The sequence below is a fragment of the Hemicordylus capensis genome, chromosome 5, assembly GCF_027244095.1.
Source record: "Hemicordylus capensis ecotype Gifberg chromosome 5, rHemCap1.1.pri, whole genome shotgun sequence".
Taxonomy (NCBI): Eukaryota; Metazoa; Chordata; class Lepidosauria; order Squamata; family Cordylidae; genus Hemicordylus; species Hemicordylus capensis.
The window spans coordinates 236820374-236848022 of record NC_069661.1 but is presented as its reverse complement, the minus strand read 5'-3'; the positions used below and the strand labels follow the sequence as shown (position 1 = coordinate 236848022).

Below are 27649 nucleotides of genomic sequence, written 5' to 3'. Positions count from 1 at the left end.
TGAAATAATATTCCCATAGCTCTTGGTGGGAAGGTTCAATTAACACAATGCTAAATGACATCAGAAACTAACAAAGGCAGTAATCTGCATAACTGGCTCCAGTAGCAGTTAAACTTTACTATGATAGGTGTTAAATCTGCCAAGGGTAATGGAATAACTTCTGCTTCCTTCTGGCATCATCTGCAAACTCCTCAATCATCTAGCACCACACAGGATGGCCACAGAGTCCAGTCACAACTATGCAAGTGCATCATTTACTTGGGTCTTCTCACTTCCAGATCTTATTGATTACATTTTAAATGCCTAAATAGTGTTTTCTCCCAGACAGAATGCTGGCTATACATCTTGTGAAAGCTTACTTCAATGGATTCCTAATCCCTGCTGGAGGTCGTTGGCAGTATTCCAATTGACATAACAGCAATTTTATTTTGCACTGCCTCAACTAGATTGGTGGGAGAATAAACCAGTGTTTCTCAAACTTTTTGGAGTCAAGGACCGCTAAATTCTCCGTGCAGAGTTTCAAGGACCGCTACATTCTTCATGCGCAGTTTCCCGGACCAGCAGTTAGTAAAGGGGTTTCAAGTCTGTCTGTCTATCTATCTATCAGACTTCTATACTGCCCAAAACTTGCATCTCTGGGCAGTTTAGAATGAAAATAATATAAGCATTGAAATAATTAAATTTGGAATCTTTTGCAAACATGGAATATTAGGGGTTCTTAACCTTGGGTCCCTCAGTTAAACTCCCATAACCCCCAACAACAATGGCATTTGGCCATTATGGCTGGGGATTATGGGAGTAGAAGTCCACCAACGTCTGGGTACCCAAGGTTGAGAACCCCTGAATCTAAAAGCCTGGGTGAACAAATTTGTCTCCAGTATGTCTGGAGTGGAGGTGCTTGTGATTACTCAATGGAGAGGGGATGTTGGGCCATTAGAAAAATTCAAAAGCTACATGGGGCCAATGAAAACAACATACAAGCAAGCCCCACTGATGCAAGAGGGAAACAGCGTTCCCTCTCAAGGCGCCTCGACCACAACAGGCAGCTGGGTTTCAATCAACCAATCTTTGGCTGCAAACAATGAGCATGCAAGAACCAGCAGCCCTTCAAGTGGCGCCCACTGCCATACTTTTTCCTCCATGCCCCCGCATCGCATACAGTTTGAAGCTGTAAAGATAGGGAATAAGATAGCTGTAAGAAGATCTCAGCAGCAAGTGGAGGCAAGGCACAAGAAGGGTCCCATGCCTCCGTGATACTCTTCCTCTTCCGTGCCATGTGCAAAACTGAGGAAGTGAGTGCCTTGATTTCAGTTGGGGGGGGGGTTTGACTCCCAGTCAGGGACCGGCACTCAACCCTTCGGGGACCGGCAGCGGTCCAGGGACCGGTGGTTGAGAAACACTGGAATAAACAGTCTACATTACTGATGAATAGGATTGACAGAACATTGCAAAGCTATGGAGATTCTCTATATTGCTAAAAAAGAAAAGAAAAACACAGAAGGAGAATGGATGGACACTGAGAAAATGAGGGACAAAACAGTCTCCACCCCATCTCAGAGAAAGGAACGTTACCAGAGCAGCTATGGTAGAGACATATGGTTAGGGACAAGAACATAACACAGCGCTCTTCAATATAAGGCTTGTGGGGCAATGGTGGCCCCTTAGAACCCTAAATTCAGCTCCTTATTTAGGCTCCTTATTGAGCCTGTGTGAAGCTTCAGCAAAAGCTTAATACTCTGCACAGTCCCCCTGGCACCATGAAGAAGATGACCATTCTCATCATGCAGTGCTGCACTTTGCTGAGTGTTGAAGGGAAGCACTCCTTTAAGGGAAGCAGAGCCGTCTTATGCCTCTCCATCATCTTGCAAGGTGCACACAGAGTGTTGGGAAGTGTAGCCCTTCCCAGTGTTTTCCTTACAGAGCTCTTAAGAGAAGGCTCTGTCTCTCTTAAAAGAGAAATCCCAACACTGAGAAAAGCAAAGCACTGTGCAGAAATGCAGTGGGAAATGGCTCTCACACTGAAGGTTTCTATAAAATTAAAGTGGCCCCTGCATGAAATATAGTGAAGACCACCGACAACAGCAAAACTCTGGCAACAAGGAATAAGAGAGAAGTAAAGATCACGTCCCTAGGAAAATGAGGAAACTACATATACAAGTCAAAGGCCTGCTCCTAGTCTCCCTGACCCAGAATCCCAGGGGCACAATAATGTCTGAACAGTCCCAAATGACTGTTCAGACATGTTCAGTCCCAAATGACTGTTCAGGAATGACTATTTGGCAATGACCTCCAGATGTTAAGTAACAATGGGAAGGAAATCCGTTCCACTGCCCAGCTTTGGAATTCCTGCCCCAGATGTCCCTCTAAAGTCTCGATATTTTCTGGGAGCCATTTTTCCAATTTAAGTGAAATTTTAACGGTTTGGGGCTAAGTATTATTTTATCTGCCATTTTGTGATCTTTCAGTTGCTTCTTTTGGGTAGTACTTCAGCTGTCTATTCAATATTTTAGCCTGTTATTTCCCACTGAATCCAAGAAATTAGGGCAGGTCACAAATCCAAATACATGAATAAGTAAAATTTCACACACAAGGAGGAACTGTAGATCTGGGCCAATTTACAATGAGGTGCGATACTAGAACTTGTCATAACAGAATCTGCTTCAGTAAACTTCTAGAAGCCAGCCCGAAGGACCAGCTGTATATGCACCAACCCACATACACATATAAAACAAAGCATGCCCTCACATGCAACACTGTACCTTCTATGGGCAATCAAGATGAAATCTAATGTTACTTGAATAGAAACTTGGCCAGATTGAAATGGTTAATTATACCAGCATCTCTGACCAAACTTTCCTCTCACGCATAGTTATAAAACAAAAACAAAAAAATAGAAAAGGAAGAAAAGCGATTTCGGGGCAGATAATTACTTGGCATTCTCCAACCTATAATCAAGTTTAAAAACAGCACACTTTGGTTTCCTTGAAATATGTCACGGGAAGCAAAGTATGAAGGGGCTTGGAACGCTTGGCAATATTCTTCGAAATAAACTCTTGGAATGCTGACAAATACTTTTAATTAAGAGTCATCTGTTTTTCTTTAATTCTTCTTCTTAAATATGTAGTTTTCCTTTCTTTCCCAAGCCAGGCCTCACAGGCATAGTGTACATTTACCTTGCACTGAAAAGGAGAGGAAAATGTCTGTTGGATATGGACAGTTCTTGTTGGTCTAAGCCTAGCTTGCATCAAGATACTTCATTTGGAGATAAAGCTGCCTTATTCAAATGACAGCTCCATGTTCCCATTTATTACTGTCTGTCTATCCCTCTTTGCCATTTGGTGAACAAATGGACATAATGCCAAGCATTCTCCCATGTGACTATCATCAGCAGGAGGACATCAATGATCATCTTTGGGCAAGCACCCAAGCAATCATGATACTGATTGGTGAACACAGCACGGGCAACCATGCAAATGAAAGCGGGCATAGTGCAACCCATACATGTGAAGATATTGCACATCTTGAAATTAGCAGGAAGGTAAAGCAACATATTGGCATTGCAAAGCTCAAATGGCAGGCGATGGGGAAAACAAAGCTAGGATGTCCTGGAACCACAATAAAGTGCAGGCATTGATTACTTCCTGGCTGCAATGAACTGTTCGAACAAAAAATACTCAGGATCAAAATACTATGCCACCTATCTCAGCAACCAGGGCTATTATCTGGAGAGGGAAATGCAAAAGAACACTGGCAGAAAAAGTACCAACTAGAAAAGCCATGCTAGAGCACACCAACAATCCAAATGGTTTATGCATTCTGCTTCCAACAGAGGCCACCCAGATGCCTCTAGAAAGCTTACAAGCAGAGCATGAAAGCAACAGTCCTCCTCAGAGTCTGCTCTTCAGAGGCGTACTGCATGACGTGTGTGGTGCAATGCCTAGAGGGCCGGGCTTGGGAAATCCAGGTTCAAATCTCTGTTTAGCCACAAAGCTTGCTGGGTGGTCTTTGGCACATCACTATCTCTTAGTCTCTCCTATCTCATAGGGTTACAAGGATAAAACTAAATAATCCCCTGGGCTCTTTGGGAAATGCACAAAGTACAGATATGGTAAGTAAACACACAAGTACTTGTTGAAAAGAAAGTCACATCTAAAGTACTCGAGTTTGAGACTGCAAAATCATACAAGAGGAACTAAGCCACACAGTTTGGAGGGAAGTACACTGGCAACATTAACCATGCTTTCCTCATACATCACCTAATATGCTGCTGTTGAATGCTACATAAATAAATGTTGAACAGTTAGTAACAGAAATACAGAAAATTGTGATTTAGAAACTTGCATATTTGGATATTAAGATGAAGAACTGTGAACAAATACTTCCAAAATCCAGATAGTGTAAGACGCAAGTACTATACTTTGTGAAATGTATTTGATATTTGGAACATTTTGCATCTGTCTTTCATAAAGTTATACATGCTGGGCTCACTTCCCTCACTGCCTCTGCCTGATTAGGCTGTCTGGTAATTCCAGCTGATGGATGCCCACATAGCACATAACACAGTGGGTATATTTCCTCAACTACCTGATGGTGGTAAGTTACATTTCTGACATGCATCCAGGAAACCAGACCTGTTAACTTTTGCTTTAGACAGAATCTATTAAAAAGGGAGGGGGAAGGACTTGGCAAGACTTAGAGTGAGACCTGCCCACTGTCTGGGTTCCTTTCCCACCCAGCCAAAGGGGCAGACTTTTTAGTTCATTATCACCTCATCAGTGTTCCTGTCATCTGCCAGTGGTGAGAAAAGACTAAGCTACTCACTAATTCCTGGCTTTTCTGCCTCCTCAAGCAACAGCAAATCTAGAACAGCTGGACACTCTTTTAACCTGTAAACTACATGCTTTGATTGGTCCAAATAATGTCACAACTCAGAACAGAGGGTGACTGACACAAAACATATGTCAGTCCCGCCCACCCAAATGGAGAAGCTTCAGAAAAATTAATCAAGTACCTTCTTTTATAGTCAAGTCAAAAACAAAACAGGAACACTGATCCATCAATGGCATTGGTAAGAGCTAGATTCAGGAAAGGGCAGAAGATAGGATCTCCCCTGGTATAAAAGGAGGATCAAGAAGGATCTTGCCTAGTATATAAAATGAAAGCAGCAGATGAATACTGTACAGCAGGACAAATTTTCTTTGGACCTAGGAGCCAGATAATTAACATTTTAAGAAACTACTGAACTTTGGGATGGACATTGTGGAAGCAGAGGGCAAATTCCCCTTTATCCCCTGGACAAGTAAAAAAACAGACACAGGGCTGTTTGGGACAAATAAAGATTTTAGTAACTAACTCTACCTCTGAATATCCTAATTTAGGTGTCTTAACAATGACACCTAAATTAGGATATTCAGATGGGGAGTATTTCTAGGTGCCATAGCTCCCTGGTGCCTGGGAGTTGTCTGCTCTACAATGCCTGTTGCTGTGGAGCTTTATCCTATATAATAAAAGGCTAAGTGAGTGGCCGTGGCTTTGGAACGTTGGGGATCTGCGTCCCTGCCTCCCTGGGTTGTTCTGGGCCTGCGCAAAGCGCAGGCCCAGAAGAGCCCAAGGGACACAGGACCTCAGACACCAGTGTCCCACAGCCACGGGCGGCCATTAGCCGGTGTGTGGCGGCGGGGGAAAGTGGCCAAGGCGGCGGCGGAGCCGCCGCCTCGGCCATGAGCTGAGGCACGGCGAGAGGAGGCCGAGGCAACCAGAAGCGGCCGCCCTGAAAAAGGCGAGGGCAATGGCGACGGGGGAAGACCAAGACGGGGGACAGGGAAGCTGGGCGAGGTGGCGGCAAAGCCGCCAACGAGGCCCCCACCCGCTCACAGCCGTCGCCCCCGCCTGCTCACCCGCCCTCCCAGCTGCCCAAAGTGAAGCTTGGCGAGGTGGCGGCGAAGCCGCCAACGAGGCCCCCGCCCGCTCACAGCCGCCGCCGCCTGCTCACCCGCCCTCCCAGCTGCCCAAAATCACCTTCCCCGCTCCCCCCCCAAAAAGATTAAGGGCCAAAATGGCCCATGAGAAGGTTGCCGCCCCCGCATATCGCCCTCCCAGCTGTCGAAGACCACCTTACCCGCTCCAGCCCGAGGGAAAAGAGCAGAGCTCCTCTCTGTGCTAAGTCACTGCTCAAACTGCCGCTATGGACGCAAAGACGCCTATTGCGTCCATTGCGACAGTGTGGGCAGCAGCTTAACACAGAGAGTAGCTCTGTTCCCGAGTTCCTCTCTTCTCCTTCGGGCTGGAGCGGGTAAGGTGGGCTCCGGCAGCTGGGTGCGCGGGAGGGCGATAGGCGGGGGCGGCCACCTTCTCATGGGCCATTTTGGCCGTTATTCATCCACCCCCCCCCAAAAAGTAAAAGCAAAATAAGGAAGAACAAAAACAGAGACAACAACAAAACAAAAAACAAAAAGAGAGAGGGGACAAGGGGGGAAAAAAGAGACAGAAAGAGAGAGAGAGAGACAGAAAAGACGGGATAGAAAGCTAGCGCCCGTTATCATAACGGGCTTAAAAATACTAGTAGATTAATAAAGATGGGTAGATGGGTGCGTTTCCCAGACACTGATGGGTAATATACCCTTACCGAGATATAATTGCAAGTACAGTACCCCTAATCAAAAAAGTCTTGCTGCAGTAACAATTTCTCATTTTACTTACATTTTCAGTAAGAGGGATTGATATCCCCTACAGGATGAAGTTTTCTACATCAATGTAGAAATGTGTCCAATAGTAAAAATGGTGGTGGGGAAAAAAATCAACTTATCAAAACTAGTGGCAAGTCTGGCACTAACCAGAGAGGCATAGAACAGGGGGAAGCTAACCTACAAAGTATGACACAGCATCCCCAGGAAAGCCCTCAAGTAACCTGAGGAATGCAGACCAGAGTTTGGAAATACTGTGTTATGGGAATAAGATGCTGTTAATTGAAACGGAAGGATTTGCAAAAGGTAAAAAGCAAACAATGTTGCTATGTTGTAAGCATATACAATTCCTGTATTACCTACAAAATAACTGGCCATTTTATTGATCCCAGGATGAGGTTAAGAGCTCAGCAGAGCAGAGAAGATGAGAAGAAAAGTATTCAGATTCAAGAGCTAGATTAAGTTCAAGAAAAATCAAGTACAGACCCTCATACCAATAAAACAGCAATCATAGTAGGCTTTTAAAATATGATTTTGCTAACAAAATCAACCACCGACTTCAGTCTGCCAGTTCTACCCAATTATAACCAAGGCCTCAAACGATCAGTTACTGTTCTATTTTCGCTGAGCAGAATTGATCCTTCCTCCCTTTCAGTATTTCTGATGATCATGTTAACTTACCAATTAAAATAGGAAACTGAAGTACTCCTACACTTCTGAAACACTTGCTCCCAAGCTTCCTTTGCCTTCTCTTCCTGTGCTGTTGGATAGAACAATTCATAACCTGAGATTATGTCAGAAATCCTAAACTGATACTTCTGCTGCACTGGACACCAATTTCATCAATTTTGGAGCAGAATCACAGTGCTTCTGCAGGCATCCGTACTAACTCCACTGACACAAAGGAGCATATCTGATACTCAATGAAATCCTTAAAAAAAAACAAAAAAAACCCCACCCAACCCATAAAAACAGCATGAATGGAAAATCAGGAGCCACATGTTAGTAACATGTAGAGAGTGTTCTACAGATACAGAATGCTTCATTTGAATTGTTTTCAATTACCAGTTTATTCTATAGGGTTATTCTCAGATCAGTGTCAATTTACTACATGTATATGAACAATCTGAACTACTGGATTGCCACCCTGGTTTTGCATGCTTTCCCCCCAATTTCTTCGAAAGAGAAAGCTATAATTTAAAGAGTGGCTAAAATAGAAGCTTAGTGGCAATACACCCTGTGAGCTTCAAAGCAAAACCAAAGAGCTACATGCCACAGTGAATCATTCTGCCCTAGAGCACTTGCTTTCCTGAGCAGGGGAAAGCCTTTATTCTCAATTGCCAGCAGAATAAAGTTTGGACACTAGGAAATCAGTTCTTTTCCTTGCAGACATTAGTATAAAGGCAGGCACCTTAACAGCATAAAAGCTTAAGTTGAATAGAGGTTGTGAGAACAAAGGAAGCAAGTCACTGCTAATGGACCAGTCATTGGTTCATAAAAACCTTAAAATCAGGGGCACAGCCACCATTGGGCAACCGGGTTCAAAGAACCCGGGCCACTGCCCCTCAGGGGCTGTGCCTCGCAGCCCCAACACCCCCCGCATCTGACATCAGATGCGGGGTGGTGGCTGGTTTAGCTTCCGAGCAGGGCTGTGCGGCCCCGTTCGGGAGATAAATGGCCACCGCTGCTTTTGTAGCATGGCCAGGAGTGGATCTTCCCTGCCTTTAAAGTAAGGAAGAGCCGTTCCTGACAGTGCCTGAATCTAACTCCTGAAGGAGACCGCACGGCCCCGTTTGGGAGCCAGACCACACATCCCGCGCCTAATGTCAAATGCTCCGCTACTGCTTAAAGCATGCACAATTCAAGGTATAACAGTCTGGGCCAGTGTGGCAGAATGGATAGTGATTTGCTGGAAAGTATTTATGAGAGAGACACGTTCAAGGCTGTGCGTAAAGATTATGCTTACTGGGCTGCTATGGGTAGGTCGCTCACTCTTCACCTAACCTGCATCACAGGGCTCTGTTGTGATCACACTATTTCCCCACACTATTTTTCCATGGAAAATTTTCCATTTGACTACTTGAAAAACATTTGAGACAGAGTGAAGGGAAATTAATATGGTGGAGGTGTTTTTGTTTTTTCATATAAATAGACAAACAACATGCTCAATTAGATCGATCTATTTAGGGCATCAGAGAAATTTGTACAGTAATTTATTTTGAGAAAACTAATGCAAATTCTATGAAAAAGAGGAGAAATTTGCATGGAGAAATTTTCCAGAAAGATTTCCAGTTCCAAATTTTCTGGAAAACCTACACCTCTGGGTGTAATGGATGGAGATTATTGCATATTTTGAAAGGAGATCACCCCACCCCATTTATCAGCTCTTGGGATAGGCATGGCACACAGAACAGCCTATCATCATCATCATCATCATCATCCTTTATTTACGGTCTTTGACCAAAAAAGAAATAAAAATCTTTACATAGTTAAAAGGAAAAATATTAATAGAAAGTCAGTTACACATAAATGGCTAGCAGCTTTTAATTAATAATAATTACACATAAAAATAAAATAAAATAACAGCAGTGGAAAGGCATAAGTGTATAGACATAATTTTAAATTAACAGTAAGGAACCCAAAGCTGTATTCTATTCTTTTGAAGTTCTTAATCTGGTGACCACATAACAGAATTTAGCCACAACGTATGAAATAGTTGCATCTTTATCTGCTAATAAATATGCTACAACAAGATCCTCAGGTTGTCCCCTCATATCATTTAACAGTGGGCTGATTAATTGAGATCTCAAGTTTTGGTATACTGAACACTTCAAAAGTATGTTGGCCATGGTTTCGATCACCTCTCCACAGGGGCATTTCCGTTCTTCATATAATAGCTTCAAATACTTCCCATACAGCATTGCAGATGGGAAAGCATTGAACCTAGCCCTGGAGAAGGCCCATCTGAATTTACTCAAAGTGATCGTAAATAAATACATTGCTGGGGCAAGAGCCGTCTTAGCATATACTTGTTTATAAAAAGATGGTAAACAAGCCTTCTCTTCCTGGATGTCTATATCAACCAATCTCTGTCGTACTAGAATCACTTACCACTCAAATCCTGTGATGCCTTTATATCATGCAACACAACAAATCTAAACTGAAGCAATTTGACTTGCAAGTTTTCTGATTTGTTCAACTGATCACTGGAACAGTTGAGTGGCTATATTGCTTTAAACCCACCAATCCCATAACACAGTGCACAGGAGTTTAAATGTATGTTTAACATTCCAGAGCACAAGAACATAGGAAATCATGGGAGCAGAGAATGAACTAGACAATTAATTCCAGTAAGGCTTGCCCCAGAGTCAATATACTGGCACTGGAAATGTCACAACCCCATCTAAAATAAGGACCACTGCCAGAATTAACTAAAATTCCCCGTATTGACTGGGGAATTAGTTAAGTGGATCCAGCAACAGGTTTCTCCTACCACCAATCCCTGCTTAAAATATTCTTTTGGGGGGTCAGGTCACTGCTGACAAATAGTTAATTCCAACAGCTTAAAAGAGGAAGACTTACTATGCACAAGTAATTTTGATATACTGTACAGGAATGAATATGCTTAGAAAGAACAGTAGGAGACCTTGGTGAAACATTTTTCTGCAGGGCATCAGGATGGAAACTTAGATGGGACACAAAGGTTTTTTTTAAACTCTTATTGTGCGAGTCTTCAAATAAATCAATTTTTGCACTGCAGATCAGGTGTGTTAGAGAGTATATATCTATGAACAAGAAAACATGATGAATTTTCAGACCTATCACTACCCCACCCCCTCCACGTCTGAGTAAAAAGCAAGTGAAACAACATTTGAAGAGACTGCAACAGACCAAGCTGCTTTGGAAACATGTTGACTATACATCTCAGATTCCCACATTGAGGAAATATTACTCATACACTCCATGTTTTAAAGGAGCTGTAGTTACAGCAACAAAAACCACTGAAGTGAAGCTTTAAAGTGAGGTTTCTTGAAGTGGTTTGTATCGTAAATGCAGAGCTACTTGATGAACAGTATCTGCAGGCTGCAGCACCTTCATTTTGGGACAAGTGCAAACCAAATATACTCTTAGCTCTACACCAAACCACCTTTAATCTTTCAAAAGATGACCTCCAGCTCTTCATTAAATACTGTTGACTTTTTTTGTTCCAAAGTGAACTTCACCTGAAAATTTTATCCTTTCATTCTGCAGTGCAAGTGAGCCTCTGGTGCCATACTGACAATTACATAATTGACACTTTGTAGTCCATGAAAGGCTTAACAATTGTATTTTGATTGCATTTCTGAGTACTCCCAAATAGATTTAATCTGCTGCCTTTACTGGGATCTTGCGGGCTGAGAATGACAGAGCACACTGTATTTGGGACATTGCAGGTTTTGCCAGTTTGTTTCATGCCTCATTTGACATAAAGGCTATGAAATTATAGTTCAAACCAGCTCTACATTTTTGAAGGCTAAGGCCTCCAATTTAGTGTGTTTTATTTGCAGTTCAAGAGAACAAGCCAGTGGCTAAAAGCCTTCTCTTTCTGAAACCTTCAATTTAAGATCAATAATAAATGTCCTATACAACCTAAGGAATGGCAAACACTGAATATCACCTTTACGAAGATAAAGCAGGCTGCTGAGCGAAGATTTTAGGTGGCAATTGTACTAAGGTCATTCATACTTCAATAATTGTTTTGGGATACACACACAGAGCAAAAATTCTCAATGGCCAAGTGCCTACAACATGATCTAACAAACAATGATTTGTTGGGCTGGGATCAAATACTGAGCCATGCTCCCCTTTCTTCCTACTTTTTCATGCTTGGCTGAAAAGCGTGGAATCCTGGTTTCTTAAATGACAGTTCCAAGTTAGGTCTGAACTGTGGTTTCAGCACTCCATACAACCCAGGATACCAAACCACTGTTTGATATCCTAGTTTGTATGGAATATTTCAACCACATTTCCTCAACTTGGATGCAACATGGAACTGTGGTTTAAGTAACAAGGCCTACTTTCTTTCAGCTAGGTGGGTGAGGGGAGAAGGGAGCGTTCAGGCTCAGTGCTTGATTCCAGTCCAACAAACCACAATTTGTTGGACTTATGTTACTTTATAGAATACATTTGGAGGAAAGCACTATATATATAGCTTTTAAAGGCTTGTCAAAATAAAAACTCCCCCTTGTTTCTTTTGCTCTGTAGTGCTAAACCAGAAAGTGGGAAGAACAGTGCCACAAAAGAAGGGTACAAACTATCATGATGGTTTTACAGCACCATTGCTATTTCAAACTATGCCCCCTGTGATTAGCATGGGTATTGTCACAGCAAGCACCTGGTATTTAGGGATGTGCACGAATAAATGTTTTTGATTTGATTTGTGCCCAAATAGAATCACACCTGATTTCTTTTCTGTCTGAATCTGTCCCTGCAAATCACCCCAGATTCAATTAGGATTTGATTTGGACCATGTATAAAGGTGTCAGGGCACCAAACTTGCGTGGTAGATAGGTCCGCATGGGTGCCACCTACCACCCAAATTTCAAGGTAGTGGGGCACTTGGTTGATTTTTAATGATTTTTAAAATAGTTTTTATTGATTTTGTATTTTTCTGCCATAGGAAATAATGGGGATTCGAAGTTACCCTTTCCTAAGCCTAACATGGAGCCCCAACTTTAATGTAAACAAACAAACAAACCCCAAAACAACAACTCCACCTTGTAGAAGTGGAGTTGTGGAATAAAATGTGCGGTCACTATTTTTCAAGTGTTTGGATTCTTTTGTGTTTAATCATGTTTCCTCATAATGAATCCCTATGAGGATTCATTGCACGCCTTCATTTCTTCTGTTCATTCTGACTGTCATAGGACAGTGCAACTGTCAACTGCCATGTGTCAACTACATCCTACCCTGCTCCACACACCTGCAAGGCAGTGGGATACTCAGTTTATTTTTTAGGCATTTTTGAAGTGTTTAGATTCTTTGGTGTCTTCATTACATACCTTTATTTCTTCTGTTAATTTTGACCCCACTGCTTTGTGGGTGGAGGTAGGGAATTAGTGGCATCCCATGTGCCAATTACCCCACCAACCTGCAAGCCACTGGGTACTCATATTTTAGGAATTTTTGAGGTGTTTATACTCTTTGGTGTGTAATGAATAGGGATTCATTATGAGGAAAGGTTATTAGACACCAAAGAGTCTAAACACTTGAAAAAATTCCTAGAACATAAACTGAGTAGTACCCCACTGCCTGGCAGGTGGGGTGGGGGGGTGGGGTGTAGTTGGCACATGGCAGTTGACATTTGGAACTGTCCAAAGACAGTCAAAATGAATAGAAGAAATGAAAATGTGTAATGAATCCTCATAGAGATTGAGGAAACATTATTATACTCCAAAGAATCCAAACACTTGAAAAATAGTGACCACACATTTTGATCCTTAACTCCACTTCTACAAGGGCTAGAGCTTAGTTTTTTTGTTTTTGTTTGTTTTTTAAAGAAAGCTGGGAATCTGGGGGAATTAAAAGAAGGAATCTGAATCTTGAATCAATTTGAATTCAATCTGGCACGATTTGATTTGAACCCAAATCTAGCCAATGGACCACAGGGGTGATATATTCTGTCTCCAAATTGCCCAAATCAGCTAGATTTGGGTACAAATCAATTTGTACCCGAATCGATTGGGAAGAGAGCTGGTCTTGTGGTAGCAAGCATGACTTGTCCCCTTAAGCTAAGCAGGATCCACCCTGGTTGCATACAAAAGGGAGACTAGAAGTGTGAGCGCTGTAAGATATTCTCCTCAGGGGATGGAGCCACTCTGGGAAGAGCATATAGGTTCCAAGTTCCTTCCCTGGCATTTCCAAGATAGGGCTGAGAGAGATTCCTGCCTGCAACCTTGGAAAAGCCGCTGCCAGTCTGTGAAGACAATACTGAGCTAGATAGACCAATGGTCTGACTCAGTATATGGCAGCTTCCTACAGTGAGGGAAATAAGTATTTGATCCCCTGCTGATTTTGTCTGTTTGCCCTCTGACACAGAAATGACCAGGCTATAATTGGAATGGTAGGTTTATTGTAGCTGTGAGAGACAGAATAACAACAAACAAACCCTCAAAAGCCCAGTGCCCAAAAGTCAGCGATGGATTTGCATTGTAGTGAGGGAAATAAGTATTCGATCCCTTCACAAAAGATGTCTTAGTACTTGGTGGCAAAACCCTTGTTGGCAATCACAGAGGTCAGACGTTGGCCACCAGGTTTGCACACAACCCAGGAGGGATGTTGTCCCACTCCTCTTTGCAGATCCTCTCCAAGTCAGAAAGGTTTCAAGGCTGATGTTTGGCAACCTGAACCTTCAGCTCCCTCCACAGATTTTCTATGGGATTAAGGTCTGGAGACTGGCTGGGCCACTCCAGGACCTTCATGTGCTTCTTCTTGAGCCACTCCTTTGTTACCTTGGCTGTGTGTTTTGGGTCATTGTCATGCTGGAATACCCATCCACGACCCATTCTCAATGCCCTGGCTGAGGGAAGGAGGTGCTCACCCAAGATCTGACGGTACATGGTCCCATCCATCGTCCCTTCAATGTGGTGAAGGTGTCCTGTCCCCTTAGCAAAAAAACACCCCCAAAGCATAATGTGTCCACCTCCATGTTTGACGGTGGGGATGGTGTTCTTGGGTTCATAGGCAGCATTCCTCCTCCTCCACACACGGCGAGTTGAGTTGATGCCAAAGAGCTCGATTTTGGTCTCATCTGACCACAACACTTTCGCCCAGTTCTCCTCTGGATCATTCAGATGTGCATTGGCAAACTGCAGGCGGGCCTGTACATGTGCTGCCTTGAGCAAGGGGACCTTGCAGGCACTGCAAGATTTCAGTCCTTCACGGCGTAGTGTGTTACCAATTGTTTTCTTGGTGACTATGGTTCCAGCTGCCCTGAGATCATTGACAAGTTCCCCCTGTGTAGTTCTGGGCTGCTTTGTCACCGTTCTCATGATCATTGCAACTCCATGAGGTGAGATCTTGCATGGAGCCCCAGACCGAGGGAGATTGACAGTTATTTTGTGTTTCTTCCATTTGCGAGTTATCGTGCCAACTGTAGTCACCTTCTCACCAAGCTGCTTGCCGATAGTCTTGTAGCCCAGTCCAGCCTTGTGCAGGTCTACAACCTTGTTCCTGACATCCTTCGACAGCTCTTTGGTCTTGGGCATGGTGGTGAGTTTGGAAGCTGAGTGATTGCTTGCTTCTATGGACAGGTGTCTTTTATACAGGTACTGTAACAAGCTGGGATTAGGAGCACTCCCTTACAGAGGGTGTTCCTCATCTCAGCTCGTTACCTGCATATAGTGAAAAGACACCTGGGAGCCTGAAATCTTGCTGGTTGATAGGGGATCAAATACTTATTTCCCTCACTACAATGCAAATCCATCGCTGACTTTTGGGCACTGGGCTTTTGAGGGTTTGTTTGTTGTTATTCTGTCTCTCACAGCTACAATAAACCTACCATTCCAATTATAGCCTGGTCATTTCTGTGTCAGAGGGCAAACGGACAAAATCAGCAGGGGATCAAATACGTATTTTCCCTCACTGTATGTTCCTATGATTTGCACATCCCTACCTGGCATGCTATATTTGAGCAACTGACACCCAACAAGAAGTCTCATCAGGAAACAGCAGTATATACAACCAGCTCTTGCAGCTCACAAAGGATTGTTGATGTGTAGATACAAAACAAAAACTAGAATCTATTAAATTACAACCCAAGGAAAAAGGTATTTGAGAGGCTACTGTTTTTAAAAAAGAAACCCCAAAATAGATGGAATGAATTCTGTCTCCTGCCATTCATAAAATGGAAACCTAAAAGCCTCAAAGCTTTTAAAGTTTGTGAAGCATATTGTCCTAGGAATAAGGCAAACTGCTTTTTGATTCACTGTATAACAAGCACTCACTTCAGGGTATCTCTTAGCCAATTCAGGATAAGCAAAACCAAAACAAAACAATAAAACCCACACACACTATAGATTTTTTGAAAAAGTATAAACAGTTTATAACCAGTGATATTTAGAAATCACTCTGATAAACAACTGCCCAACTATCTTTCCCTACAGCTCAGACTCAAATAGCAGCTTTCATTTCCAGAAGCCAGAAGGTTGTAAGGTCAACACAGCACTTCCTCCTCCTCCTTTGGTTGTTTAGCTTCAACAGCTCTGCTGGCAGGATCAGAGGTCAAGTTTGAGCGGCACTGAAAGGGCAGATATAACACGCCACAGGATGGAAACCTGTAATAGGATATTTCCCTCTTGATACTTGGCTTGACTAGGTCTATGCATCTTTCTGCAGCAGAACAAATGCAGAGCACTTGGTGAAATCACTATAAAAAGCCACCCATACAACTCTGGATCCCTGTTAAAGTTCCTTTCACCCAGCAAGATGGTCTCTAACTAAAGATAAAAACCCTCAAGTTTCAATGTTTCCCCCCAAAAGGTGTACATGTTTTCCGAAACACAAGTTATTCAATTTGCAATTTGGGTTACAAAAACTGAAAATGCACTAGAAGCAAAATCCATATATGGCAGGGCTGCACAGCTCTCCTGCAGACGTTAGACTAGAACTTTCAAAAACAGCTGGAAGGCCGAAGTTTTACAGCCTTGTTATATATTATGCCTAACATTTTTCTTATATTTTCCAATGTTTATCTTGTCATACTTTGTTGTTTCTAAAAGTATATTTTTATGCAAAGATTTTTAGCATGCCATCTTCCCAGTTCCATGTAACCGATCATCAACTACAGTGTCATGTTGTAAAAATTCAAGGAAAAACCAGTGTGCATAGTGTTAATGCAGCACTCATAAAATAATTCCGAATTCACTCTGAAATGATATAAGCTGGTTGTTCTCTTCTACTCCTAATAAGCCACAATACTGCTTTTAAAATAATGACATGCCATAGAGTAACTATATGTGCACAAACCAACCTTAGGGATTTCTCTCTTTGCATTTTTAACTAAGTTAACATCTTCTGGATAAAATTTACAATTATTCACACACTACATTAATTCTACAACACAGTAAGAGCAGTAAGACAGTATACTACCTTTACTTGAAACTTCTATTAAAAAGAGTGACTATTTTTAATGAAATATGCAGCACTCTTAGCATGATTTATACATACCAGTGTTTACTATGAACCCTTATGAAGGAAGGGAATGATACCCTGAGGAATTAGCAATGCTTTCTATTTCAAAAGAAAGCAAAACATGCATGGTCTGATGAAGCTGAGCAAGGCCCATGAAGATCTCAAAATATCAAATTTAAGGGACCAATTATTTACTGTGTGTCAGTACTGATTTTAGGCATTTGAACATGAAATCTGTGGCAGCATTGCGTTGAACTTAGCTTAAATAACATTGTACTGCTTTGAAAAGGGGTAAATTTATTTGCTTTGCCTTATGCTTGAACATCATGTGCAGATGAAAATCCCAAGTAATTTGCAGCCTTTTCTCTTTAATAAGTTGGAATGACTGGTGTAACAGAGTCTTGAACTGAGGCCAAACAAGAGAGAAGGGTGGATAACTGCAGCTAACCTGGCCTTCGGTTACTATATCGGCCTCCAAAACCTTGTTGGGAATGGTTTTGCTGGGACACTGCCTAGTCCCTAAATAGTAACCCAAGTTAAAACACAAACGTATTCAATCAAATTGAGATTCATTTAATACCCTCTCTTCTCAATGCACTTTGAACAATTGTTCAAAGTGTGTATGTGTATGTATACAGACATAGTCTCAATATATTAAAAATGTGAACCTTCGTATTAGATTTCCTATATTGATATTTGTGATGAGATGAGGTTTGATATATGTTTAAAGACTGTATAGTGCTATATGTTTGTTTGGGTTTGGAATGTTACTGGGACAAGAAGGGGTGAAAGCCCATAAGAAGCATGTCCAGCAGATAAAAGCCCTGCAGCCAAGATTGGGAAACCCCTAGTAGGGATGTGCATGAATGGGTTTGTGCACTCCCAGGAGGCGGGATGTGTGTGTTTACCTTTAAGGAGTAGGAAGGGTGCCCCCCCCCGCCAGTGCTGTCTTGAAAAACACTGGGGTGGGGCTGCTGCATACCTCCTTGCAACCCTAGTCAGCATCAGTGGCTGGTGCATATGCACATGGGGGGAGGGGGGAGTATTGTTCTGTGTAACATATGTTTAAAGAGAATCAGTTGTTTGAGCTATGAAGAGAAACAGTTTGAAAAAGATTTTTTAAGTAAGTTGTATATGCCTGAAGTGTATGAAATGCTTCTTTAACAGCCAAAACAACAGCCCTGTAACTAAGCAAGTAAACTACCCTACTTTCTAAGTAGAGATCCAAGCTAACATCTGTACTTACATTTAATAAGCTTCTATTTTATCCATCTTTCAAGAATTTATGAGTTACGTAGCCTGTACCCTGATGTTGAGGTAACACTGTGTTACCTCAACAGAAGAGCATTTTGAATCCTGTGTAGTTCTAAAGAGACTTAAATGGTGGCAGCAAAATAAAGGAATGTGGGGAGAGAGAAAACATAGATAAATTCAAATAAGTGCATTCTAGAAACCACCTCCACACCCATGACAATATTTGTGCCCCTCACAAGTACCCTCATGACAGTCCACACACATCCTAAGCATATCACAAGCCAAGTGGATGAGGACTGAAAGAGCACTGAAAGGGGACTGGAACTCAACAAAATGCATCCCTTTAACCATCTCTGATGATGTTACATTAGATTATGCAGGATTCTCCCCTCTTCAAAAACATACATACCATTTTTCACCATGCTGTTTCAAGTAAGCCGGCAGGCATATGTTAAAAATGGATGACCCAACATGAGGCCCAATACAGGGTGGAAACTACCAAGGTACTTACTCCTCAGATATGGAATGATGTCACAATTGCTGCTTGTAAATGAATTAAACAAATGCAAACAATTCATAATATCGTCATGTTGTGAAATAGCCTGCAGCTGTTCCAAGAGATGCAAGATATCACAAATTCACACAAACAGATACTACAATTTCTGAGTGCTTCCACTATGCAAAGTGCAACCAAACCAGAGAGGTCATTTCATCAGCAAAGGCTTCTCCTGTAATGTATTGTTATGAACCAGGGAGTCAAACTAACCCCCCCATCCCTCTGCAGCTCTCTGTGCCACATGCCAGGGTTTCCTAAGCTTAGGTCCCCAGATGTTGTTCGACTCCCATCATCCACAGCCACAATGGCCTTCAGCCAATGACCAAAAGTTCAGAACCCCTGGCATAAGCCACCCTGCTCCAGAAGATCCCCCAACTCTCAGGAACCAATTTTTGGAAGGTACAGGGGGTGGTAGAGCGAGGGGGAATCAGGAAGATCCCCCCACCACATGTGAACAAAAGTCCCTTTAACTCATGGAAGAGTAACACCTAAATTACTACTACTACTAGCAGCAGCAGCTGGGCCAGGCGCAGAGCATCTGCACCTCTAGTTTGTCACCTGTTGCCGCCCCCCCACTGTTGCCGTTTTGCCACCCGCCCATTGACACCTCCTTCTTCCCTCACATGTCCCGTGGCTAGCCTATCCGGCAGTTCTCCGAACTCTCAAGAGAGCTGCCACACATAGGATTAGCCACGGGTATGCCTTAGAGAATTAAGTATATATGTGATGATGATTTTATTTATTTGATTTATATACCACCCTTCCATAAATGGCTCAGAAGAAGAATTTTGGAAGAAGAGTTTTAGTCTACTTGCTAGACTAAAAAGAAGTCAGAAAGGATGTTAACCAATTACCATGAAAGTTAGAAGTGAAAATCTGGGTAGTTGCTATAATTTAAAATGGTAGGAGTTTCTGCCTCCCATACAAGCCACACTTGTCTTAAAATCTTTTTTACATACAAAAGTTGGCATTAAAAAGGGAATATGCCCACCCAAAGTGCACTCTTCAGACCTCCAGTGACAGTACCAAACGTAGTATCCGAGCACTCTACATGCAAAAACAAATGCTTTCAAGCAGATGGGATTTTTCAAGTGCATTTCTATAAGCATTTTATAATCTAATAATATGGGAGGAAAAATGACCCCGAAGTTGTGTAAACCTGACTGGAATGCAGACATCTGTTCCAGTTAAAATGTTTCCTGACTAGGGTCCTCCATCCCACTTTAAATATTTATAGTTTTTAACTAGATTAAAACATTATAAGAGGGGTCTTATTCTCAACAACCTGTGCCTGGAATTGGTAGGCCAGCTTTTTCCAGGGCTGCTTTAAAATGAGAATAACAGTTTTGCAGCACTGTCTCACTGTTTACATACAACCCCTGTGGAAAACAGACCTAGAAAGGGGGTGGGTGGGAAGAGAGACTCTCCCCTGAAATAGTCTGGAAACAAGAGTATAGTGTCGCGAAATCCTCAGGAAGTGAATGGCTGAAAGAACCTCCTTGCCCAACTCCTCCCTACAACATTAACAGCCTGAGCAATTACTGAGTGGAACAAACCCCTTTAACACCACCTGGTGCATTTTTCAGCAGTTGGTCTTGCTCCCAGGCCTGCCATGGCTCATTTAGATAGTATAGTGCATTCTCTCTATTGGACTATTCTCAGGGACCATGGAGTTGAAGGCATAATGAGATACAGAGATTTGTATCATGAAGTGTAACGTAACTGTGAGCCACAGGACTCTGAATTTAGCATGTGAGGACAGTTTGGAACAGAAAGCTGTTTTAGACAAGGCGGAGTATAAAAACAAATGATCTGGATTAATTATGCACACTTTACTAAAAGCTAGAGGAAAATGGGTTAGAAGAGAATAACTTTCCAAACAGGCCGACGAAAATGAGTCTTAGGTATGCACACTTTATCAGATTTCATATTTTCCATTTGAACCCTTATCATGAATTCTATACAGATAATTTTGCAATGCAACTCACTTAGACAAGAATAGCCAATCAAGCTCTGTAATTCTTGCATACAACACAAAACAAAAACAAAAACAGGGCAACAGTAAAACAATTTTTCAAAATAATCTAGCATCAACAGCACTATAAGAAGAGGTGGACCATCTCCACTAAGAGCAGATACATTGCTTATGGCAGACAGGAAACAGCAAAGTGCCTTCAAAAGACAGGTTAAATTTGGGAAAATTGCAAGTTAGCACTCGCTTATGCTCAACTGCAATAAAATTAAGCAAATATGAATTCAGAGATGGTTTTTTCAATATTTTCAAGTTATTTCAGGTTTCTTTAAAACCAATATAAAAACATATCATAAATGCAAGTTTTACAGCATAACAATGTTGTCACTTCAACAGCACAGAATATACAATGGCTGGGTTCAGACAATGCAAAACCATGGCTTTGGTTAACTATAGTAAAGAACCTAAAACATAGCTTGAGCTTCCAGACATACAACAAGCAAAGCCTAGGTTGGAGCAGTTTCATCCACATGTATTTTCTGTCCTGGTACACATAGGGACCAAAGATTATTTTTTTTAACCTGTTCTACACACCTATAATACCTCCACATACCCCATCTCGTTCAGTTCTCACCCAGATTAGTCTTGGCCTCTGAAAACCAGCCAAACAGAAAGGTCTTAACATTTCTGAAACATTTTTAGGCTCAAGTTTTTGCCAAGTCTTGAGATTCAATTTCAGCAGTACAACTATTTCCCAACTGTAACTAACTAGTTAAACAACAGGTTTTCACTGATGAGACATGACTTTATTAAATGCTCCAGAGTTTCAAGTTCAAACACATTCCAGGATATACAACACAGCATGCGTATACGTATCCATTTTAATGAGAAGGTTTGGCAGCACAGTCTGGCAGGCAAATATGCTACCAGAGGATTGATTATAAGACATATCTCAAGTTGCTTTGGATTCTCACATTAAGAATTATTCTCCCACTTTGCTACACAAACCAGCTCTCAAGGCAGGCAAATTTATAGCTCAATATATTTTTGTTATTAAAAATAAGAAGTGTGTTTTAAAAGCAGGCTCTCAGTGTCCCTGTGCCAGGTATTAGGTTGCTGCAAAAGAAGCTTGGAAGTCTGAACAATTCACACTCCATCTCTGAGACCCAAATGCCTTCTTTCCATTGTACATGAGCTGCTGTTTCTCTTTCCTAATTTCTCTTTTTTTCCTCCCTCCTCCCCATCTCAAAAAAGGTAAAGATGTTAGCAGGAAAGCTGAATATAAAAAATGGTCCACAAAACCAAAATCACTGCTAAACCCTGCCAATAAAAATATTCCTTCACTTCAGAGATGGCTAAACAACAAGAAGTGCCTCTAATGATCTGCTGGCAGCACTGACCAACATCGGTCTTAAATAGATAACCCTCTCTCTGAAGGCTGCTAAGTACCCACTTCCAAGTAAATCAATGAAAGTTGCTTCCAAGTATATAGGAATTAATGGGCAATTTAAAATGGAAAATACATCAGAACCTGGAATTATTTTCCTTCCTTAGCTACAATGCTAACCATTCTGTTCCCGCTACTCACCTACGTTTCCTCTGAATTAGAGTTTGTATTCTTAAAAAGGTATGTACTTTCTCTGTAAATGAACTTGATCATTTAGTTTAATGTTCTTCCACTGTATTTTAAAGTATCAGGGGAAAACTGTAATATGAATAGTAATATCCATGTATAAGAATGTGCATGAATGTTTTGTGATGGGGGAAAAGAAGATTATTTACTTCTCAACAATTAACTAGGGATGTGCACGAAGTGTTTCGTGCACATTTGGTTATGTGGAGAGCAGGCGATTTAAGAGGAGGAAGGCAGTTCTTAGCTGCCTCTCCATGGCCCCTCTGCTGCCCCAGCATGTCGCTGTTGGGATTAGACACCCCACATGCAACTGCAGGGCTTCTCCCAGCAGCCCGTGGGTGGCGGTGGCACGGAAATGGCATCTGAGCATGCACGGATGCCATCTTGAGTGGTCAGCAACACTATGCTGGTCACTATATATGACCATTCAAGATGGCGTCTGTGCTCAGATACCATTTCTGTGTCGACGCTGCCTGTGGGCTGCTGGCAGAAGCCCTGCAGCTGCATGCATACTGTTTAATCCTGACAGCACTATGCTGGGATGGCGGAGGGGCCATGGAGGGGCAGATAAGACCTACCTTCCTCCTCTTAAAGTGCCCACTTCCTCCTGCTGAAACGATTTGGTGGGGGGAGCTCGAAGCATTTCAGCACCTCGAAACAGAGGAGCTGAAATGCTTTGTGCACATCCCTACAATTAACATACACAATACACTAGTTAAAAGCAGTCCTTAAAACTCGGGGAAAGCAAACAATTATATAAGTTAAAAAAAATAACATTTTCAATAATGACTCCAACAGAAAATGACATAAAACCTGGGAGACTACAGGTTGGAGTAAAAGCCTAAAATAAAATAAGATAAACAAAAGACCTACTTCATCTCCAAGACCTCCTCCAAATGTTTCCTCCTCTCAGTCCGCAAGCTGGTTAAGTGGGTTTCTTTCTCAGCCAGAGACTGCTGGGTAGAGGATAGCTTTGCTTTCATAGAATCCAGTTCTTGCTTTACTTTCTCCATTGCCATCATCAACTCTTCCACCTAAGATGTTTGGGAAGCATAAAGGAGGAAAGAAAAGTGTGAAAAAAAGTGTTCTATGCTCTTGAACAGTGAGTGAGGAGGAAAAAAATTATGCAAGTGAGAGGTTTATTCTTGTGTTCAGTACCTTTCTGAATTTGAATCCTACTTCATGTTAGAATGAAAGTTACCATGCATTAGTGTTATGAATTCAAAAATTGACGCAACTTTAGTATACACACACACACACACACACACACACACACACACACACACACACACACAGAGTTTGCTGTATTTTCTCCACATGTAACAAGTGTATATTGTCCAATTTAAATTAGAATTTACAGTGGTATTATACTTTAAGATGTATAGACCATTTAGAATAATGAAATATTCTTGATTTCAACAATATAATACAGTAACATAATACATGTATTATGTTATACTAGTATGTTAAAGCCCATTTTAAATACGGGCTCTAGTTATGGCACTCCTGGCCCCCCGCCGCCATTCCCCTCTTTGCCGCCCGTCCGGCCGCCCTCCCAGCTGGTTTCTGATCCCTCCCTCCCCCCCTACTATTTTTCTCTCCCAGCTGCTTTTTTCCACCCATCCCCCACGTTTAAGGGCCAAATCGGCCCATTCACTCACCCCCGGCCGCAGTGAGCCAAAAAAGGGGCCTGACAGGGCCAGAGTGCCGCCGCCTCACCCGTACTTCCGCGGCGGCTGCCGCCGCCATCGGGGCCAGTCGGCCCGCCGCTGCCTCACCCGCACTTCCCGTAGGGTGGCGACCGCCACCATCGGGGCCAGTTGCCCCGCCGCGGCCACCGCCACCTCTGGCCAAGGCCGCGGCTCTGCCGCCGCCTCGCCAGCACTCTATTCCCGTTGGCGGCCACCGCTTCTCTGAGGCTGCCGCTTCTGGGCCCGAACATGGCCGCCCGTGTCTGGGCGGCCGTATCTTTTTAGCCCGATCTGGGCATGCGCTCTGCGCATGCCCAGAATGGGCCAAAAAGACACGGGCACACGGGAACACGCCGTAGCCTTTTATTATATAGGATACATAATACATAATACATGTAATGTAACATAATACAGTAGACCATATAAGTACCTCTTCAGCATGTATTTTAAATTATTGAACTGATCCTTCTCATTCATAACTCCAGTTCACACAAACAGCCAAAGTGGTAGTAATAAGGTAATTACCGTAATTTTCAGCAGAAACGCCGCATCAGTGTAAACTCCACAGGAAGGGGGAAAGGTTGAAAAAATTCAGAAAACCCACATAAACGCCACTGTTAGAGGGGGACATCATGCATTTTTGGGGGGTTGTGTTGAACGCTTAAAAATTTACTACCATACAGCTGAGTTTAAAATTTTACAGCACAATATTACAGTCAGTCTTAATGCATTGCAAGGAAATGAATGCAATGCAAGGAAATTAAGACATAAATGATGAACATTTTCTTTTAATTTTAGCACATCACATTGCAGAACTAATTTCCCATTACACTTCATAGGAAACCTTTCATTTATTTTTAAACACATCATATTCTAAATTTCAAATTGCACTTGAAAGGAAACACTGGTTGCTCTTTTTTTTTTTTTTGCACATAACATTCCCAAGGGGACAAATTTCAAATTACACTTCAAAGGAAACCTTCGAAGTCTGAATCATTGCTCTCTGAAATAAAAAGGTTTAACCAAGTCTCATCTAATTTTTCAGGATATTCTGCATCCTCATCATTTTCATCCTCTTGTGAACAGTTAGTTGCATCGTTTCAGCAATTCCAGCTTCTGTGAGACCAGAAATCACTGAAGAAGTTTTAACAGCTTTCCATGCTTCCGAAACCCAATTTGCGACCTCGCCATAGGTTGCTTTGCGAATTGTCCCACCCTTTGTGAATGTATGCAGGCCTTTCCTCATCTAGTTTTCCTAACACTTTCACACTTCACATTTAAATGCCTTGTTCATGAATAAGTCTAAGGGCTGCAAGATTTTGGTCAAACAACCAGGAATCACAGCTAGTTGAGCTGATACCTTTTTGCATCCATTTTTAATTGAATCCAGTAAATGTGCACACATAGAGTCCATTATTAAAATGCCACGTGCTTGAAAAAAGCTCCTTTCCTTTTCCGCCAAACTTCATTAAGCCATTCAAACATTATGTCTTTGCACATCCACCCCTTCTCATTGGCTTGAATAACAACATTCGCAGGAAAATCGCCTTTCAGGATAGATTGCAGTTTGAAGATTAGCATAGCTTTTAGTTTGCCGTCATTTGCGGCGCAGGCTAATACGCACATGAAAGATGTTTTCTTGTTTCTGGTTGTCGCTATGGAAACCTTTTTCTCCTTTTTCATTCACAGTCCTATTTGGAGGACAGTCAAATGTCAGTGGAACTTCATCCATATTTATTATTTGAGATGGCACAAATTTTTCCTGCTCAACAGTGTCTGCAACAAACTTTAAAAATGCTTTTTTTCCCACTCGCCAGTCCTTTGGCAACTGCTGTCCCATTGTTGTTTTAGTGCACACAGATAAATTCTTCCGCCTCATAAATCTATAGCACCAAGACGGACTACCTTTAAAGTCAGTTATTCCCATTTGTTCTGCCATTAATTTTGCTTGTAGGCAGATTTTCACAGTAGAGACTGGCAGTCCTTTTCTGATTTCTACCGATGAATGCAGCATCCATCCACTTCAAATTCACGGGCTGCAGCTCTATTTCCAATCTGTTTGGCTCTCTGAACAACTGTCAGCTTGAAACTAGCAGTGGCTTGAAACTAGCAGTGCAGCTCTTATGCCGTTTGGGCACCATTTTTCCCACGAAAATGCCGCCTGGAAATAACACATAAATGCTGCAGGCGGTGAAAAACAACTTTAAAAAATGTACCCGCTGTGGTGTTTCTACTGAAAATTAAGGTACTTGATAAAATTCCACCCTTTTGGTAACTTCTGTATTCAACATGATAAGAAAAGCCTGTCCAGAATCAGTGATGTGTGTTAGCTATGTATCTAGCTGTATTCTGTTACATGGGTGCTTCAGTCACGTCACAAGCTATACAGAGAAACCAAAAGGAATAGGTACATAAGGCACTGCAATATTTATTGGTATCTAGACCATCCTGCCTCCAAAGCAACAAGTCTTTGCTGGTCATGCTATCCCTGGTATAGCTTCAAGAATGTGGGCCTGTTTGGATGATAGTTTGCCAGCACACATGATAATGCTGGGACACGCTGAGAGGACGCCCATGATGACACCAGAAGATGTCCCAATGTGCTCTTGGGGTGTCTTTTACTAACATGAGAAGGCATTTATCTGAATCACCCATCTATACATGCTCTGTCGCCAGCCTTCTCCCATGGCAGCTGTTCAAGCATCTTCAACTCTTTGACCTAAGAAGAAACTGCTGAGATTGGCATTCTGCACTGTACTGTTGCAAACAGGTCAAATGTAAGTTGCCTCATCCTGTGGACCATCCACTGAACAATGGATGGTGGAGGAACCATTTTGGTTTACTGTCTGATAAATAAGCCACTACACTGTTACACTGACCATACTGACTACATCAAAGGTTGCAGAAGATAGATTGGGATCTACTGGTACATAGCTGGATTATTTCCAGTAGATAAGCAAGAATTTTTGACTATCTATCTATCTAATTTATATATCTATCTATCATATTTCTTTACCGCCTGATATGTACATCTCTAGGTGGTGTAAAATATTTAAGATATTAAAGTGAAAAATTAAAATACATAAAAAGACAATATAATAAAATAGATATTAAAACAAGTTTTAAAATTATTTAAATTAATTCTAATTAAAAGCCTGCAAAAACAGGAGAGTCTTGAGGTTCTTCTTGAAAACAATCAGAGAAGGAGATGCTTTTATTTCAGTAGGGAGCATATTCCAAAGCCCTGGGGCAGCCACAGAGAAAGCCCAGTCATGGGTTACCACCAAACAAGCTGATGGCATCCATAACCGGATCTCTGCAGAGGATTGTAACAGGTGGCAGGGTTTATGACAAAGGAGGCTCTCTCTTAAATAGCCTGGACCTAAGCCGTTAATAGCAACAAGGCTCCCCCAACCCACAGTCTAAGTCAGACTGTTTGGGGATGGGACCATAGCTTACTGGCAGAGCACATTTGCTTCATATGCAGAAGGTCCCCAGTTAAATCTCTGGCATCTCCAGGGAAGGCTGTGAAAGACTCCTGCCTGAAACCTTAGGGAGGAAACTGCTGTCTGTAAGTGTAGACTGACCAAGCTAGAGGGACCAGTGGTCTGATTTAGCAAATTAGTCCTAATTCCTAACCTGTAGTAATTAGCCACATTCTCTTAGCCAGAATTCTGCAGTTGACTCATG

At 42.1% G+C, this 27649-nt stretch overlaps 1 protein-coding gene across 19 annotated transcripts in view; it reads right to left on the bottom strand.

The window, feature by feature from the left end:
* ERC1 (ELKS/RAB6-interacting/CAST family member 1) overlaps positions 1–27649 on the bottom strand; it is a 292154-nt gene that overhangs the window by 102368 nt on the left and 162137 nt on the right. For 18 of the 19 annotated variants that reach the window (XM_053255857.1, XM_053255862.1, XM_053255858.1 and 15 more), the window contains one exon: positions 23142–23302. In XM_053255857.1, coding sequence (XP_053111832.1) covers positions 23142–23302 — 161 coding nt within the window. Of the gene's footprint in view, positions 1–23141; positions 23303–24302; positions 26121–27649 lie in introns of those variants that run through there. The other variant, XM_053255867.1, reaches the window with a different exon arrangement.